At 36.1% G+C, this 17,703-nt stretch overlaps 1 protein-coding gene across 1 annotated transcript in view; it reads left to right on the top strand.

The window, feature by feature from the left end:
• The window catches only part of MAP3K2 (mitogen-activated protein kinase kinase kinase 2), a 28,554-nt gene extending 14,494 nt beyond the window's left edge, over nucleotides 1-14,060 (top strand). The window contains exons 9-16 of the mRNA XM_059820173.1: nucleotides 1,135-1,202; nucleotides 4,198-4,290; nucleotides 6,171-6,377; nucleotides 7,114-7,262; nucleotides 9,037-9,168; nucleotides 10,528-10,657; nucleotides 11,756-11,933; nucleotides 13,754-14,060. Coding sequence (XP_059676156.1) covers nucleotides 1,135-1,202; nucleotides 4,198-4,290; nucleotides 6,171-6,377; nucleotides 7,114-7,262; nucleotides 9,037-9,168; nucleotides 10,528-10,657; nucleotides 11,756-11,933; nucleotides 13,754-13,979 — 1,183 coding nt within the window. The 3' untranslated portion in view covers nucleotides 13,980-14,060. The remainder of the gene's footprint in view (nucleotides 1-1,134; nucleotides 1,203-4,197; nucleotides 4,291-6,170; nucleotides 6,378-7,113; nucleotides 7,263-9,036; nucleotides 9,169-10,527; nucleotides 10,658-11,755; nucleotides 11,934-13,753) is intronic.
• Nucleotides 14,061-17,703: the final 3,643 nt, after the last annotated feature.

Genomic DNA, 17,703 nt, shown 5'->3' with positions numbered 1-17,703 from the left:
CTATTTTGTTTAATTGGTAGAAAGGTAAAAAGTTGGAAATTATTACCTGTGGCGATTAATCAGAGCTGTAGTATTCCGTAGTACCATTTCTTTTGAGAATATGTGATTAGAGGGCACAAATACATTTGGTCTAACAAATAAATTTTTGAGTTAAATAATGTCTCCATTTCACAAGCAAGAAAACAATGTAAACACACAGTGTTTAATGTAGCTACATAGGATGGAAATTCTACCAAATGCCAAATTTTTAGGTTTTTTGGGGTAGGGGTGAGTGGAAGAAGGGGAAACAAAGCAATCTTAATTCAACTCATGTTTCTTCTTCAAAACTTCTTTTGGTTGTTTTTTATTTACATCATTTGTCACCTCTACTTAGTTTGTTTTCCTTTTTTTTTTTTCCCCCCCATTCAAATTTTTCCTACAAAGATGTAGGTTTTGTGTCTCCATTTAGCTTCTGTTACCCATTAGAGAAACTCTTACCAGAAAAAGGAGGACATTGTTTTGGTATGTTTATGGAAATATACTGTAATCGGTTGCTCTGACTGGCAATCCCATCCATTCCTTTTGGTGGCTGGGAGTTACATACCAACTGTAGGTAAGAAACAATGTGATCATATAAGAACCAAAAAATTCTTCATCATTCTATAACTCAATAAAATTACTCTCTTAATCCTATGACTTTCATGGAGAGAAGAGGAAATATTTTAAGACATTGAAAGGTTCTGCATTTCTTTTGTTAAATTTCCTCAAGAGTTTTTGTAGGCTGTGTAAGAGATTTTGCCAGTCTATAAACCTTTGTGTTTAGCCATAAAGGTGTTAAATATAACAGTGCTCCTTCGTGGCTTTACTTGTGATAATTCATGTTTTTACTAACATCATTCTCATTAATAGAGTCTGTTGCTTTCTTACTACATTAAGCTCAATAAGCAAGCTTTTCCATTGTTACTGAACTTGAATTGTTACTGATACCTATTAGATTTGATTTTCAAAATTGGGTTCTACATTTGTAAACTGGTGCAGCAACTTGTAGGGCAATAACTTTTCATCATTCATAAAGAATTGTGAGACAATAAGACTAAATGCCTAAGTACTAGATTAACAGTGGTTTTCAGATGCTGTATGTTTTTACACTTCCAGAGACAACTACCCTAAATCTCGGATGCCAAGAGCACAGAGCTATCCAGATAATCATCAGGAATTCTCAGGTAGGCAAAAATCACTGGATGTACGAGCTTTCCAGAACTCTTCTTCTTGCAAATAATAGGGCTTAGAAGGGAAGTTCACATTGAGACGTATTATATTACACAAACTTAGTATGGTAGGAGAAAACAAAGCAACAAAATCCAATCCAAACGCACACAGTAAAAGATACAATGAAATATAAGATCTTCACAATGTATTCTTCTAGATTATTGTGTGTAAAATCACCGTTAGTGTGCATGGTATTAACCTATCTGCTTCTCTGAAAAGAACAAATGATGCAGTGGATAGGGGCACACAACAGTTTGTTAAACTGGACTGTAATATCCATTTCCAAGTTGATGCATAACCTTGGTTAATTTATTTGATTTTGGAGTGTTGTGGTTTAACCCCAGTAGGCAGCTAAGCACCACACAGCTGCTCGCTCACTCCCCCACAGTGGGATGGGGGAGAGAGTCGGAAGCGTAAGAGTGAGAAAACTCCTGAGTTGATATAAAGACAGTTTAATAGGTAAAGCAAAAGCTGTGCATGCAAGCAAAGCAGAATAAGGAATTAATTTACTACTTCCCATCAGCAGGCAGGTGTTTAGCCATTTCCAGGAAAGCAGGACTTCATCACACCTAACAGTTACCTGGGAAGACAAATGCCATAACTCCGAATGTCCTCCCTTCCTCCTTTCTCCCAGCTTTTATTGCTGAGCACAGCCTCATATGGTATAGGATATTCCGTTTGGTCAGCTCTGGTCAGCAGTCCCAGCTGTGTCCCTTCCCAACTTCTTGTGCACCCCCAGCCTACTCACTGGCAGGGCAGTGTGAGAAACAAAAAAAGCCTTGATGCTGTGTAAACACTGTTCAACAATAACTAAAACATCTCTGTGTTATCAACACTGTTTTGGTCACAAATCCAATAGCACCATACCAGCTACTATGAAGAAAATTAACTCTATCCCAACCAAAACCAGTACAGGGAGCCTTCATTTTCTTCTGTGTGAAATGAGGATCACTTTGAAGTGCTCATGACTTCTGTAATTGAAAGCACTGCAAAGTGAAAGGATGAAGGAGAACTGTGTGCTGTGCCTATAAATTAATCATCACCACTAGTGTTGTTTTCATATGATACTCTGGCTTGAATCCAAGTTGTGCATGGTTCAGGATACGAAGTGCAATGGGTAACCTTGAAAGTGCTTTGAAGTGTCTTTTGTGGACATGCCTCGCTACAGAATTTTGCTGTTGAAAAATAATTAGCTTACAGTGAATCTGGGGTGTTTTGTGTTTTTTGGTCTATTATATACTTTAAAGCCTCTTTTGTTTATGAAGCTTTAGCCAGGTAACTGTGTGGTGGTGTGTTTTTTCCTTTAAGGCTTCTAGTGTGCTTAACAGATTGCACCACTTTTAAATGAAAATAAAACTATGTATAAGAAGCATTTAGGTGGCAGAGATAAACACCAAAAAAATTGGAAACGTCAGAAATTAGTTTGCCTTTGGTAATCTTAATCTAGTTTACTTGTGTTTTGTTTATTACATTTACTTTTCTAATAAGATGATCTTGCGATATTTTTTCCTGTTTTTTTCCTCTGGGATGCTCTGGTATTTTAACAATGGGATTGACAGCAACCATTAATTCCATATTCAATATTTATTCTCATGATTTGATGTGTAACAAAAACAGAATAGTATATAGAGTCAGGAAAAAATGTCCATCTGGCCCAGTCTGTTCTCCTGCCACAGCCAGTACCAGTCTTCTATAGAGGAACATGTAATATTCCTTCCTCAGAATATGTTCTTAGTCATGTATGGCTTAAGGGTTCTGCAAATACAAGATGCTTTTCTGTGATTCAATGATTATTTTTTTTCTTTCCACAAATTTTTTCAGTCCCTATTTCAACTTGTATAAACTTTTTCAGTATCAACAGTGTGTTGTGACAAGAAGTTGTGCAACTTACTGTGTTTTATGAAGTATGCCCTTTGTGATTTTTTTTTTTATTTTTTTTAATAGACCTCTTTGTCTCCCTTTGAGCTATTGCTTTTCTAGTCTATAGAGGCCTACATTCCTTATGGAGAAGCAATTTTATATCTTTGATCATCTCTGTACTTCTAAATCTTTTCCAGTTTTACTAAATCCTTTGAAATAAAGTAGACATAAACACTGTTCGGTGTACTTGAATGATTTATTATTAGCATTTAATTTGCTTCTTAGCCAATACAGAAATTTCAGTTGCTGCTTTATTGGAACTCTCTTATTATCACAGTCCTTTACACTAGCCTACATTGAATTTCATCTGCCATTTTAATGTCCAGTCACATAAACTCTTGAGGGCTTTCTGTAATTCTTCTGTTGGCTTTATTTCTCCAAATGATTTTTGTCACCTCACTCTTCTTTGTTCTGTCCAGAGAATTCATGCATAATTGAACTGCTTGAATTGTAGCCCAGATTCCCGTGGAGCTGTTGACCATTTACTCCCATCTTACGTACTTATCATCTAACCACTTCTTTATGCATAAGGGACCTTTCCCTTTATCTTATTAATATTTTTCTCCTTTAATAATTTTTAAAAAGAGTGTGTTTTAGTAATTCAAGCTGTGTTGACTCGTTTGTCAATTTTTCATATTTATGCATCTTTAAATTTTATTCTTTGTAATAGTTTCTGCCAGTTTTCCTGGTGAACTGTAATTTCCCAGAATTCATCTAGAAACTATTTTTAAAACTGGAGAAATTAGGCATGCTGCAGTCCTCTTACATTCTTTTAAGCAAGAGGTTACAGACCACTTGAGCTATTGAATTCTTGATCCTTTGGAACTTTCGGCTGAATGTCCTTTTAGTTCATGTGATTTGTTAGATTTGTGGTTTTTGTTCTATAATCCTTTTTGCTCTGATTCTTCAACTTGAAGCATATCCTCTGATGTATTCCCCCATGTTTAAGTTTATAATACCAAACTGATGAATTGAATATGCTTTTGCCACATTTTAAATTTTGAAATGTCTCTTTCTATTTTCTAGTAGAGTATGATATCCCAATATTTGAGAAATTTGGAAAGGGGGGGACTTATCCCCGAAGATACCATATTTCATATCACCAACAAGACTACAATGACGGTAAGTGTGAATACTGCAAGAGTTTTTACTTTATTAATCTGGGTTTCTTTTCTTAAAAAGCAAAGAAGAAAATTTAGATTGTAAAATCTTAATGAATGAAAATATTGAAGAAATTGAAAGCTTAACTTCTTTCCCCAAACTCACTTGCTAAACTTCTAATGATTGATAGAGCTGCTGAGCAGTCTCACCTCTGGTAAAGTTATGGATTACAAAATTTATGACTCATATGCACAGCTAGGAAAATGTTCTTTATCTTTGGCGATGCATGAGTCATCCAGTGTAAGCTTTTGACCTTTGTGACCCTTTTCTATCCAAAGTAGGTATGTTAGTTTGTCATTTCTTGTTTCTATTCTCCATTCTTCTAGTGGCCAAAACTCGATAGAGTACTCTAGCTCAGGCCTTTCTCATGACCACTTTATGTAGAACATAGGATATAACCATGACTTGGTAGGTAACAGTCATGCTAATACATTCCAGAATGACACTTTACTTTTTTTCATTGTCACCATACTGACTGCTGTTCATTCTGTGGTCTCTTATCGTTCCTATGTCCTTCCTACCTGACTGTTAGCCAACCTATTACTTTACACTTTGTGGTTTCTGCATTTGATTTAAGTATGTATGTTGCACTTCCTTACTGAATTTAATCTTGTTGATTTCTGAATCATCTCCAACTTACTAATATCATTGTGAATTTTGATTTTTATCTTTAAACGGATTTCCAGCCACACTTAACTTGATGTCATCTGCAATATTTTAGTGTATTGTATTCTATCATATATACATCATCAGTTAAAGTAGTGTATGGAAGTGGACTAAAGGTAAACTGCGATGTTTGTCCACTTAAATTATCCTTCCCTTTGATGAGAAATCACTGATAACTCCTCTGAATCTGTCTTGGGCATGCTAGTTAGCTTATGAGAATGTCCCGATGAAACGGGGAAATTGGATTAACTACATGTGACAAACCAATTATGGCTAGTTTATCACCTTATCTTCTCAGTAGTTTATAAAACTGCTTATTAATTTTTTTGCATGTCTTTCTTGGAATTGAAATTGGCCAGACTAGTATATAAATCTGAGTCTACTTTTTCAAATATATCTTATCTGCCTTTTTCAGTCCCCTGGGAACTCCTTCTCCAGTGTAATACCTAATGAATCAGAGACTCCTTCAGCTATTTCTATGAGTTCTGTAGGATGAAATTTCATCAAGCTATGCTATCCTTCATGTTATCTAAATATATTAACATGAATTGTGTTAGTCATCTGGTTGTAATTAACCTTTTTGAAGATCAGTGTGCTTTTTTTTTTCATTTTAATGCTGTAGCCATCTTTGAATTATGCATTGTTTGTGATATTTTTATTATTTTTAATATTTTTTTCTGGTATTCCTGTTGATTCCATGTGTAGGTTTTTCTCTGCATTCAATTCTTACAGTTTATAGGATGAAGATGCCAGCCTTGGGCACCACTGGACTGTAAACATATCTCTTGCTCTCCTATTTATCAGCAATTTGGTATTTACACCTTAATAGAGCAATAAAAGTAGAGGCAGCGCATTTTCCTTTCTCCTCCCACAGCCCTCCAGGTTTCTGAAGCATGTAGGTTACATTTCAGAACAGTTCCAGAATTTGGTCCCAATTTTGGTCACTTAAACGTAAACCAGTTTTTGATTCAGTCTAATCCTTACATACATTTCTGAATGTTTGTTTTCTTCTAGGTGGAAAGTTGAACCAGTAAGTTTCATGATCATTACGTCATATCATATGCTGTGGAAGGTTTGGACTATGTTATGTGGAATTCATAAAGTATTTGCATACACACATTGTATAGCAGTATGTTTTGTAGTGTAACATTAGTATTCTTTGTATATCATTGAAGGTCGGAAAACTTTTCCAAGAGCCAGAAGGACTCAGGGGAACAGCTTCCGATCGCCAGTTAGTTTCAGTCCCACTGATCACTCGCTGAGCACCAGTAGTGGAAGCAGTGTCTTTACACCAGAATATGAAGATAACAGAATGAGGAGAAGGGGAAGTGACATAGACAATCCTACCTTGTCAGTCATGGACATCAGCCCACCCAGTCGCTGTAAGTTAAGGCATTTGGTGAACTCCACTGTAAAACTCTCTTACCTTTCAGGTACATCATGTCAAAACTAAGCATGTCGTCAAAATATGTGCAACTGAATAACATGTTTTTATCTTTCTAATAGGAAAAAGTCAAGACTCATCAGTTTTTTCATTGTTTACTGTGCCAAACTTCATGTAGATTTTCACATGGAATTTACACCTGTGATAACAAGACACTGTAAAAATATTTTTGAGTATTTGTTAGACTCTTGAGGACCCGAGAAGGGTTATGTAGGTTGCAGTTACTATTTATTTTCACAGATGTTGGTCAAGTTTTCTGATCAATTGTAGACCTCAAGTGGTACTGTTTTATATGTGTGGTGGCTTTTCAGGAGCAAATATACTTTGTGATGACTTCGGTAGCTGGTACATTTTAATCATGCCTCAATTTTTTAAAAAAATGTTACTAAGTTTGTTTAACATGCTTTTTCTGTTTTTCAGCTTAGCCATTGCTAGTTGTTTTAAGTATGTCTATCTCTACTACAAATTATTTTGTGAATAAATTTAAGTAGCTCACGTTTTCCATCTTACAGGAAGTTTTATTGATCTTTGTAACTTATATGGGGAGGTTTAGGATGCACAGTCTCTGTTGAAAAACCTAGTCTTTTAAAAAGTTATTTTCTGTGTATTCCAGTTTTTCTTGAACAGCTGAATAAAAAGCTCATTTGAAAACCAAAGCATACTTATAATTTCAGCGCCACGTGCTCCAACTAACTGGAGACTTGGAAAACTGCTGGGTCAAGGTGCATTTGGCAGAGTATATCTGTGTTATGATGCTGATACTGGAAGAGAACTGGCTGTTAAACAAGTTCAGTTTGATCCTGATAGTCCAGAAACCAGCAAGGTAAGTGATACCAAATAGAGAGTTTGTAAAGGGCTTCTGCTGAAGAGATGTGTTCTAGACCTGGCTGATGTTCCTTTCCTTGAACAGGATGATGTTTTAAAACATGCTGTGTTTTCACGTCCTTGTTAGGAATCTTGTTTTGTCAGTACCTCAGAGAATTAGTTTGGTTACCTGATTTTAATGTTACATCCCATTTTTTAATTTTCAGACATATCCTTATGCAGTGAACATACATAACTTAATTTGGTGCGGTCTCAATCTCTAAAATTAAACAATCCATTATGATGTGTGCTCTGAAGTAGATAATTATTTCTATTCACAGGAATTAGAACAAGTTCCATTTATAAACAGAAAGATCTGTACGAATTTAAATGTTCCTGAAAATAAATTCTCAAGGATATTTTGTTTGGCTATGAAGACAGTTGAGATTTGTATCTTTTTTTTTTGTCTTTGGGGGGGATTTGTGGGGGTTATGTTTTGGGGTTGGGTTTTTTTTGGTAAAACTTTGGGTATCAGGGCTAGCTACTGTTATTCGCTGTATTTCTCTCTGAAGAACAGAATTTTCTTTGTCGGTTTATTCTCTCTCTAAAATTGAACTTGTCCTTTAAACACTGGACACTTGAGGAGAGAAACTATTTAAAAGTAGCATCGATCTTCTATTTCTTTTTTCCCAAACCATACTTGCTGCTTCTTACAGGATGGAAAAAGAATTATTACTTTTCCTGCCTTAGGACTGCACTCTGCACTGTGGGGAGCAAGGCCGGGGAAACAATGGGTGTAAGCATGATTGCAGAATTGAGTGGCTACCAGTTATAGTTGCTGCTACTAGTGATGTAGGATCGAGGAGAAAAGCCAAGAATTATTTGTGCTGTAGATTTCTAGTGTAGTTGTTGTTACTACTTCTTTAAAACGTAACAAAACAACTAATTATGCTTTGGAAATGTTAAATGTAAAATACCGTAGTCTCTTCTGTAGCAAGAGTTTTGAGACCTCACTTGCCATAAGGTTTTGTAATGTGTGCCTTTCAGTGTCAAAAAATCTTTTCCTTCTAACCTCAGAAGTGTGAGGGTATCAGTAATAGTCTGTGACGGATAAAAAGTAAGTTTTGATGAAAGACTTCTAGGTGAAATTTGGAATCCAGTCAAGTTTGAATTCATGGGTTCGTATTTTTCCAGCATCTTACTGTACAGTCCACTTCAAAATATATTACTTCTTGTTTGCAAAATTTTTAGTATTTCAGATAGCTCTAGAGAAAGAGCCATATGTGTTAATGTTTTTCTTTGTTATATTTCATTATTACAATATTAAGTGATCCTCAAAGGCATTTTTAAAGTATAGTCTGTCATCCTGGAAAAGTTAAGGATTAATGCTAATTAGTCCACTACAAAGATTTAAATATTATTTTATTTTTTTTACCCAATTGGAGGCTTGTGACATATTGCATAATGATCACTGACTTCATACACATATTGATATGTGCTGTGCTCTGAAACAAACATAACTTCAAAATAAGAGAAACAATGAAAGAACAGCAAAATCATCCCAAAGTCAATTTATAGAAATGCCATAGGGTTTTTTGCTTCCCTCAATCTAATGGTGAGATTTTCTGTTATGAAATTTATAAACTTCCCATAAGCTACCAGAGTATTTTGTTACGTAGTTTGCATAACCCTTCAATATATATATGTACTGTGCTGCTTTAAAAAAATCCAAATCCAAAACATTATTATTACTGCATCAAGCATGGTAAATCTTGTCTGTTTTTTCCTTTTAGGAAGTGAATGCACTTGAATGTGAGATTCAGTTGCTGAAAAATCTGCTGCATGAAAGAATTGTTCAGTATTACGGCTTCTTGAGAGATCCACCAGAAAGAACACTCTCTATATTCATGGAATATATGCCTGGGGTAAGCAAGAGAGCCAGTCCGCTTCAACCATTGTTTCTACGCAATACGGCGAGGGCCCAAGTAGACAGTTTTTGCAAAAGTGCGCATAGATATTAAAAAATGTCCAAGATAAAAACAGTAGCCAAAGATGGCTACTGACAAGTGCTTACAGGAGCCTATCTCCTCCATTGCTTGTTTGGGTTTTCAGAACTACAGTGGTTTGTACAAAAGTTGTTTGCATTTGATTTTGGCATAAGAAGTGCCTGGCAATGTCTTTGAAAGGACAGTATTATCATTAGTAAACTCTTGAATCTTTCTGAATTTTAATGTTTCTTTTTGCTGCGCTTCAGCTTGTGCTGTTGTGTAGTAACCATCTCAACTGCTCAATTTTTTCGGGAAAACAGAAAGTAGCTAAGATGGGTGTGGGAATAAGTGCATACAGAAAATAATCTTGGTGCTTGGTTTTTGTATGGCACTTAGGTACATGTTCTTCTACTGTTTTGTTAAGAAATATTATAAGGTCAGAAAACTGTAGATTTTCATTTTCTCACCAAGTGGGGTCAGCAGAGCTAAATAAAATGTGCTCGTATAAAAACATAGGCTCTGTATTTCTGAATAGTTACAGCATTCTAGTTTACTGTGAGACTCCAGACAAGAAAAGTGGTGGAGGGAGTTTTTTGTTGTTGGTGGTGGTTTTTCGGTTGGTTGGTTTGGTTTTGGCATTTGTTTGGGTTTTTTTTAATGTGAGTTCTGGCCTTTGTTTTGGGGGCCTTATTGAATGTTTCTGAGATTTGGAGGACAGTATCACAGAAGTAATCTTAGCAGTTTGTAACTGTATGACAAAGCCAGGTTATACAGAAATAGTTAAAAAACCATGAATTTTTGATTTAACGTCATTTTAAGCCAAGACTTGCTTACCTCTTAATTTTTATGTAAAGCACCATCATGCAGCATGTGGTGTTTTTTTCTTGACAACCTTTTTTTTTTTCCTGAGTATAAACTAACCAGGGTAAATGGCATGCGTTTTGTCCAACTTGAGTATCACCATTTAACCATCAAAAAAGTTGAGAGTGGTGTTGAGTGAAAATACTGTTCTCTTTTTCTGTACATCACACTGGAACTATTCAGCTGCTTGACAGTTATAAAGTTAATAGCTTAACATTTCAGTATATGACTTCTCTGTCCACCCTCTTTTTTTGTTCAACTTTGTATTTTTCTCAGTGGAGTTAAAACTATATCTGTGCTTTTAAGTTGATCTAGAGAAATATTGCAACTTGAAATGTCTACATTTCAGGCATAAATTTAATTGAAGTTCAACAGTATTATTAGCCCACTTGTGATTGTAGAAGTGTTACAGTGTTTTATACTTGTTTGCCATAGGGTTCCATCAAAGACCAATTGAAATCATATGGAGCACTCACAGAGAATGTGACTCGTAAATATACGCGGCAGATTTTGGAAGGAGTTCACTATTTGCACAGTAATATGATTGTCCATCGAGATATTAAAGGTAACAATAGTTCTGTGCGCAGTTCAGTGCTCTTTACTACAAATTCTTTTCTAGTCTTGTGTGAAGCGCTAAAATGTAATTAAGTTTGAAATGTCAAAATACTAACTTAAAAATCAATGAGATTGCTTGCCATCATTTATTCCTGTCACGATTGTAACCTGAGGGGGAAAAAATAAGCATCTTTGTGACGTTCTAGCAGACTTCTGAAAATGTTTCTGTAGTCTCTGTCTGCAAAAAAATCATGATAAATTTTTTTCTGTTTTTATTTTAGTATTAATAGTTTTGAATATATCAAAGGATGATGTCATTGCAAATAGATAGAATGTGCAGAGAAAAAGCATTATGACTCGAAAGTTTATTTTTACAGAGTTTTATTTCTATCAATTACATAGAAATTACCCAACAGGTCACTGGTACAAGAAATGACTGGCAGAGGTGACTTGCCTGATCAAATGACTCAGACTTCTTCCATTTCACTGCCAGGAAACCTGAGGAAACAGACACGTTTACTTTTTGCAGATAGATATAGGGAACTTGTAAGTGCTGCAAAAGCAAGTTCTGAATATGTAGGAAGATAGTGATGTGCAAAATAGGTGTGTGGAACACAACGCTGCTGTATTCCCTAAAACTTTTACAATTTTCCTGTTGCTTTGTATCAATGGTGTTTTATTCCAAAAAAGGTTGAGATATCACGGTCAGTTTGTACATACTTATGCAGACAAGTGTTTTGAACAAATCTGTAACACAGTTTGGGATTTTGCTTTAATATAATATCAAGACATTTTCAGTTGTGTGGAAACTTCTTTCTCATTTCTTTTGATTTCCCTTGTATGGCACATTCCTTATTTTGTCAGGAAGGCTTTACGAAGTGACTGGGACTTCCCGGAAAAGGCCTAGGATGCAAACCAATGTATACAATTCATTATTTTCTGAACCTCGGAATAAAGTAATAGGAATGAGCAGAGAAAGTAAATTCTCTGGCTTGAAATACTAGGCTGACCTTGCATTGTATCACTGAATCCAAACTTTTGTTACCATTTTTCACACCAAAATGTAAACGGGCCTTTCATGAATGTAACACTGTTCCCTTCCTTCCAGGAGCAAATATTCTGCGAGATTCAGCAGGCAATGTGAAGCTTGGTGACTTTGGTGCCAGCAAACGACTGCAGACAATATGTCTCTCTGGTACAGGAATGAAGTCTGTCACAGGAACTCCATACTGGATGAGTCCAGAAGTTATTAGTGGAGAAGGGTATGGCAGAAAAGCAGATATCTGGTATGTTAAAAAAAACTTCTGTACTGAAAGGTGTCATGTCAGAATGAGCTCTTTTTCAGCAGAGTGTAAGTGTTCATTATGTGAAGTTGGAGTGTTTCATTCTGGGGTTTAAACTGAAGAAGGTGGCAGGTGTGAGCACTGACAGTCCTATTTGGAGAGTGTAACACTGAAATTAGGGATTTTTCATTTGGCAGTTCCTCAGCCCATTGATTTAGGGATCATAAGAGAATCCTTTGAACTGACCTTGCATGAAGTTAGGATTACCAGACTGTTTGTAAATCCTCAAGAGGCACTGGGTGAAAGTAACATGTGAAGCTTTGAAGCATCAGCTAAGTCAGTGTCGTATAATGAACCTTATCACTGAAATACCTTTGATGCAAGGCAGCAAATTCAATGCTGGTCCTTTAAAAGATGAGCACATAAGAATGAATTAGCCAGATTTAAATGGGAGGTATCAAAAAATAATTTGGTTTAAGTTGTTATTAAATATTTAAGAATTAAGAGGGAAAGGTACATTTCAAAAATTAATGTTTGTGATACGTTGTGTAATATGACATAGTCTAACATACCTCCAGCCCAATGGACAAATGATTTTAGCGATGAGACTCCTAGCACAGCAGGTGATCTGTGAACACACAGAATAACAAGTAGGCAACAGTAGATATGCAGGAGTAGTAACACTTCGTGTGTTTTAAGAAGGAACCGCATTATATCCAACCAACGGTAATACTTCTAATGTCAGGGAAATTAATTTAGCCTAATTCAGATCACTTAGTAATTATTCTGCTATACTTGAATAATACAACAGCCTTATAGATTTCGGGCAGTTGACTTGTTCAGCTTTCAAGTATTTGTACCAAGGCTAGCATATGTCTTTTGATGGAGAAAATCTTGGTTAAAACTGAGAAAAAATACTGAAGTTTGACTTCTGTCAGTCAATAAATCCTTGTTGTGTAAAGAAACATACCTCTTACCTAATCATGAAACTTCTTGCAAGCATCTTGAAAAACCATAAAACTTCCTGAAAATTGGGGAATTATTCCAGCATATCCATTTTGCAGTATCATTTGCTCGTTATTGGAAGAGGCTGATCTTGCAGGATTTACGGAGCAAAGTTTTCTTGGCCGTATGCATGCCTGTCCGCCTTCCTAAATCCTTTAAACATAAGCTTTGTATACAAAGATTGTTTAGGATCTTAAAATTTTGTTTGGCAATCTAAGTATATTTTTAGTATCCTTAACTAAAAGAGGAAAATAACACTGAAGTATGGTTTTAAACTTTTCAACTGCCATGTTATGTTTGCACAATATTCGCTGGTGATAACTTGTGCGTTTCTAATGAGCTAGCAAAATACACAGTATAGCCAAAGCATTCCTGGTGCTTTGCATTTCCGTTAGGCTTTAATGAGCGAGAAAGCTTTCCAAGTGCATTCAAATTCTGCAGGTGTCTGAAGAGCTGGGGTACAAGGGTTCTGCAGCGCTCGTGGCCTGTATCAGCCTGCTGAGCACTGAAGAGCAGCAGTGCCGTAACACAGTTGGTGTTGCCTAGATAAATACTTAATTATCTCTTCACTGAGATAGCTTTTGGCCCAGTGAAGTAATGCAGTGAAGATGTAGGTAGTGATTTGTGTAACTTTGAGATAAAGCGTATAGCTGTATATGCAATTTTTTTAAACACCTGTTTTCCGCTGAAGTTGCACTGTAGAGTTAAGTGGACACTACTTACTTGTGGTATTTTAGTTGCTCTCTGCTATTTCTTGTTTTCCCAGAAGGGCATGACTCTTGTTGTAACCTGCTGTTTCACTTCTGCCTCTGTTTCAGGAGCGTAGGTTGTACAGTGGTAGAAATGCTCACTGAGAAGCCCCCATGGGCAGAGTTCGAAGCAATGGCTGCCATCTTTAAAATTGCCACTCAGCCAACCAACCCCCAGCTACCACCTCATGTCTCCGACCATGCTCGGGATTTCTTGAAACGGATTTTTATCGAGGCCAAGCTGCGACCATTTGCAGATGAACTGCTAAGACACACGTTTGCACACTATCACTAACAGCCTGCCTCAACTCAGCTTGCATCTACTGCGTTTATTTTCTATTTGACTGCACTTTTATTTTTTATTTTTTATGAAAAAGGAGAAAAAAGACAAGAGAGAGAATATTCTCTTGAATCTTTGTTTCACTTAGATTGTAAACAATCGAAATTTTGTATCTAAAATGAGAATCTTCTCTTCCCCCGCTCCCACCAGGACTAGAACTTTTTTGTTCCTATAATGTACTGATGTGGTTCGTGTAGATAAAGCACTTTAGTACATATTTGTTCCTTATTTAAAGGGGAAAAAAAAAAAAAAGACAAATGCTTGGACAGTCAGGAACTGTGTGACTTTTTCTGACACCGCTGACTGACTCAGGGTGCAGGGAAAAATAGACATGCAGCTAAAGGACAAGAAGGTTACTTCTCTGATTGTTCTTTATATTGTAGGTACTTGTGGCAGAGAGTTCTAAGTTCTTACTATGTTTTAGCATTTTAATAAGCTTCTGGATTTTACAGTTTAAGCTGGAACACATCGTTCTGAGAGTTAATGGTAAAGCTGGAAGAACTTGGAACTCTTTGTACAGCAGCATGTCTAACCGGTACTTCTATGTGACCAAAAGAAAATAACAAAAAAGAACTCAACACTGATGTACTAGTTAGAGGTTTTGGTGTAGAACTATCGTATTATCTTAATAGGAAAATAATTACAGGTAAGCAGATTATGGACCCAGACTCCTAGGAACTACTATACTGCAAAGGGAAAATTTCCGTAATAGACAGTAGTCAGCTGTTGGATGTAAATAGTTAGGAGAATGCCTCCTGCTGTATCTGCCAAAGAGAACCTCTGCTGCATAAGCTTGGAGGGAGACGGTTATCTTAGATAAGAAGAAGTAGTGATGTTAAGAGTCAATTCTCCTCCACAATCCCATGAATGGCTGGTGGGGAAGGGGAGTGACTAATCCTTGTGTAGTATATGAGTGAGTTGATTCAGAACAAGCTATGAGAAATAATGTTTTCAAAACTGTCAAGAGGCGCTAGGATGGAATGTATGTCAACATCAAGTGCCTGAATAATAAAAAATTCTTCCCGTTATGCACTAAAAAAAATGTTTTAGTAACACAGTTCAGTCATCTAGGATGTGTGGAAAATTCCTGAAATAAAGTTAAACATCCTTCAACACCAGGAATAAGCGACTGAGAAGGTTAAGACTCCAGTTATATTTTTAAAAAGATAGCAATGTTGAATCCGCATGAACAAGGAGGCACAGCACAAAAGATTGTATGAAGAGCAGGCCAAAAGCGCAAAGAGAGCCAGCAATTAACTAACATGAGCGTGATTACTCCAGCCTGATATGCCAGATGATTGGTGTTTGTCAGATTTCCAACTGTCATAAAATGTACATTAATCACTTTTTCCATTTCTGAAAGAGCATACTAAAAGAACAAAAGTAAAATTCTGAAATACTGCTTCTCAATCGAGAAGTCCACTTACTGATCAGGTATAGTGAATAAACTGACTTTTCACAACAGAAAAGTCAGACTCTCATATTTTTGTAGAACACAACATAAATAATTTAAAAGGGCATTTGGAAATAAACTGTTGGACTACAGAACTGAAATAATGTATACTGTTTTGGATGATTCATTGCTTGCTTTTGTTGTTTCGTAAAGGCAGAGCGGGCTGATACTGTGAACCTTGTCCGCTCTGACATCTTTAGAGGACTATCAGAATTACGAAGTGCATGGAGATAGAACAATAAGCTTACCCATTCCCCTGGTTGTTCACTCATGAGATTTCCGAATTTATTCTGCTAACTTACAAATTTTGTACCAGAGCATAAGCAGGAGTATGGATCTATCCTAATCACTTTGCCTGTAGTGAAGTAAGAATGATGGGGGGGGGGGCAGGGGGGGGCGGGCAGGCATCTCTCCTAAGACTGAGAGTGGTGGCTTCTTCAGTTTATGTGAGTATTTTACCCAGCTTATAATTTTCTCGGTCAGGGTACACAACTGTGCAAGGTTTTCTGAGCATGGGAAGAACTGGTCAGACCAGGGAAAGTTTAGAAGGCTGAAAGGAAAGTCAGCTTGTACTGACTTTTTTTTTTTGCTTCTCTGTCACTAGATAAAAGCTATGAAAGCAGCTCTTAAGAAGAATTGGTATGTACTCTGCTGTAAAGGACCTTTGCTTTATAAGCAAAATTGACAGCAGGGATGGGAAGTTTAATGTAGAGCCTAATAGTTTGTGCAGGTAATTTAAAGATCATATAATTGAAATAATTGATTTCAAACAGATTAAGAAGGTACCAAAACCAAGGTGAAAATGAATATAAAAATCAGTAGTGGACAGTGATACCTGAAAAGGTAAGGAAATTTTATATTACCAAAAAAGGACATTAAAGGGAAAATGTAACCAGGTTTATCTGTAGCATTCATAACATTTAAATATACTATTCTAAAAAGAAACTGCACTCTCTGAAGCTTGAAAATTTTCAGAATCTAGTTTTCTTATAATGCATCCTTTTTGTGAGACAGTGCTGGCTCATGTATATTTGCAATATCACTTCCTCATTGTGATTTTTTAATTACTGAATAATTGCGTTTGCTGCTTTTGTGCCTTTTCGAAAAAATGGCATTCAGTCATGACAACAGTAAGCATTTTGGAGCCAGGAAAAAAAGAATTTGCAGAATGCATTTTCCTTAATTTCTTTGACACATCAGAAAGCTGCCAGCATAAAGACAGTGCTGCTTAAATGAAGATGACTTTTGCCAGTTCCAGTGATTTTAGTAACATTTTATTAATTTAATGAAGATTAGGCTTGAGCTAGTGTTTTTACCCTATGGACAATTTGTCTACTGACTTAAACAACTTCCAGTAAATTAGCTGGTTATGAACATAAATATTTTGAGCTAGAAATAATTATGAAGCTAAATCAGACTTTTACCAAAAGGTTAGCTAATCTATCCCCTCTTGGGGTAATGTAATAAAACAAGCTGCATTAAATAATGTAGTACTTCTGTATACAATGTCTGTAAAATGCTTACATTGACTACTGGCGTGATAATGAACAAACCCTAGTTCTGGAATTTGAGAGGGCTTATGGAATTGCATGCTTAAAACTCCCTTGGAGGAGGGTTGCAGAGCGAAGATCCCTGCTCACAACTTCTCTTATCTTACTAACAAATACACCAACATTTTAGAATCATGAATTACTCTTAATTGTTGAATCCAGTTACTAGAAAATGCCAATGAAAACAATATTGTTGCAGGGTTGTTTTGCTTTTCTGTAAATGCCACGATGAAGCTATGCTCTCAAAAAATGAGGTTTGAGGTTCACAGTGAGTATGCATATTTTCAAAGGACTTAATTATCTGCTAATGAATTTTATTATTCTATTGTTTGCACATACTAAGTCACAAAAGTCAAGCTGCTTCTGTAGTATGGTTTTAATGGTGTAACTAACAGTCCTGTTAGAGTGCGACTGAACGTTTCAGTCGCCTTAGAGCAAGTTGTTTAATCTGGGTGATAGAAATCTCCATGCAAGGACTTAAAAAGGTGTGGACATAATAACTGCAAAGTTAAACCTACATGGACTTTTTTTCTTGACAGTTTGAATATAGTCTTAAAATTTTAACTTTGTTTGCAATTTGATTTGTAGCTAAACAGTCCTTTCAGTATAACAAAATGAAAAGTTACTTTTTCTTTTAGCTAGTGCCTTTTCATCTGTATGCCTTAATTTTGTTCAT

This window comes from Gavia stellata, chromosome 8 (assembly GCF_030936135.1).
Source record: "Gavia stellata isolate bGavSte3 chromosome 8, bGavSte3.hap2, whole genome shotgun sequence".
Taxonomy (NCBI): domain Eukaryota; kingdom Metazoa; phylum Chordata; class Aves; order Gaviiformes; family Gaviidae; genus Gavia; species Gavia stellata.
The sequence above is the reverse complement of the archived record's forward strand: the minus strand, read 5'-3'. Positions and strand labels throughout refer to the sequence as shown.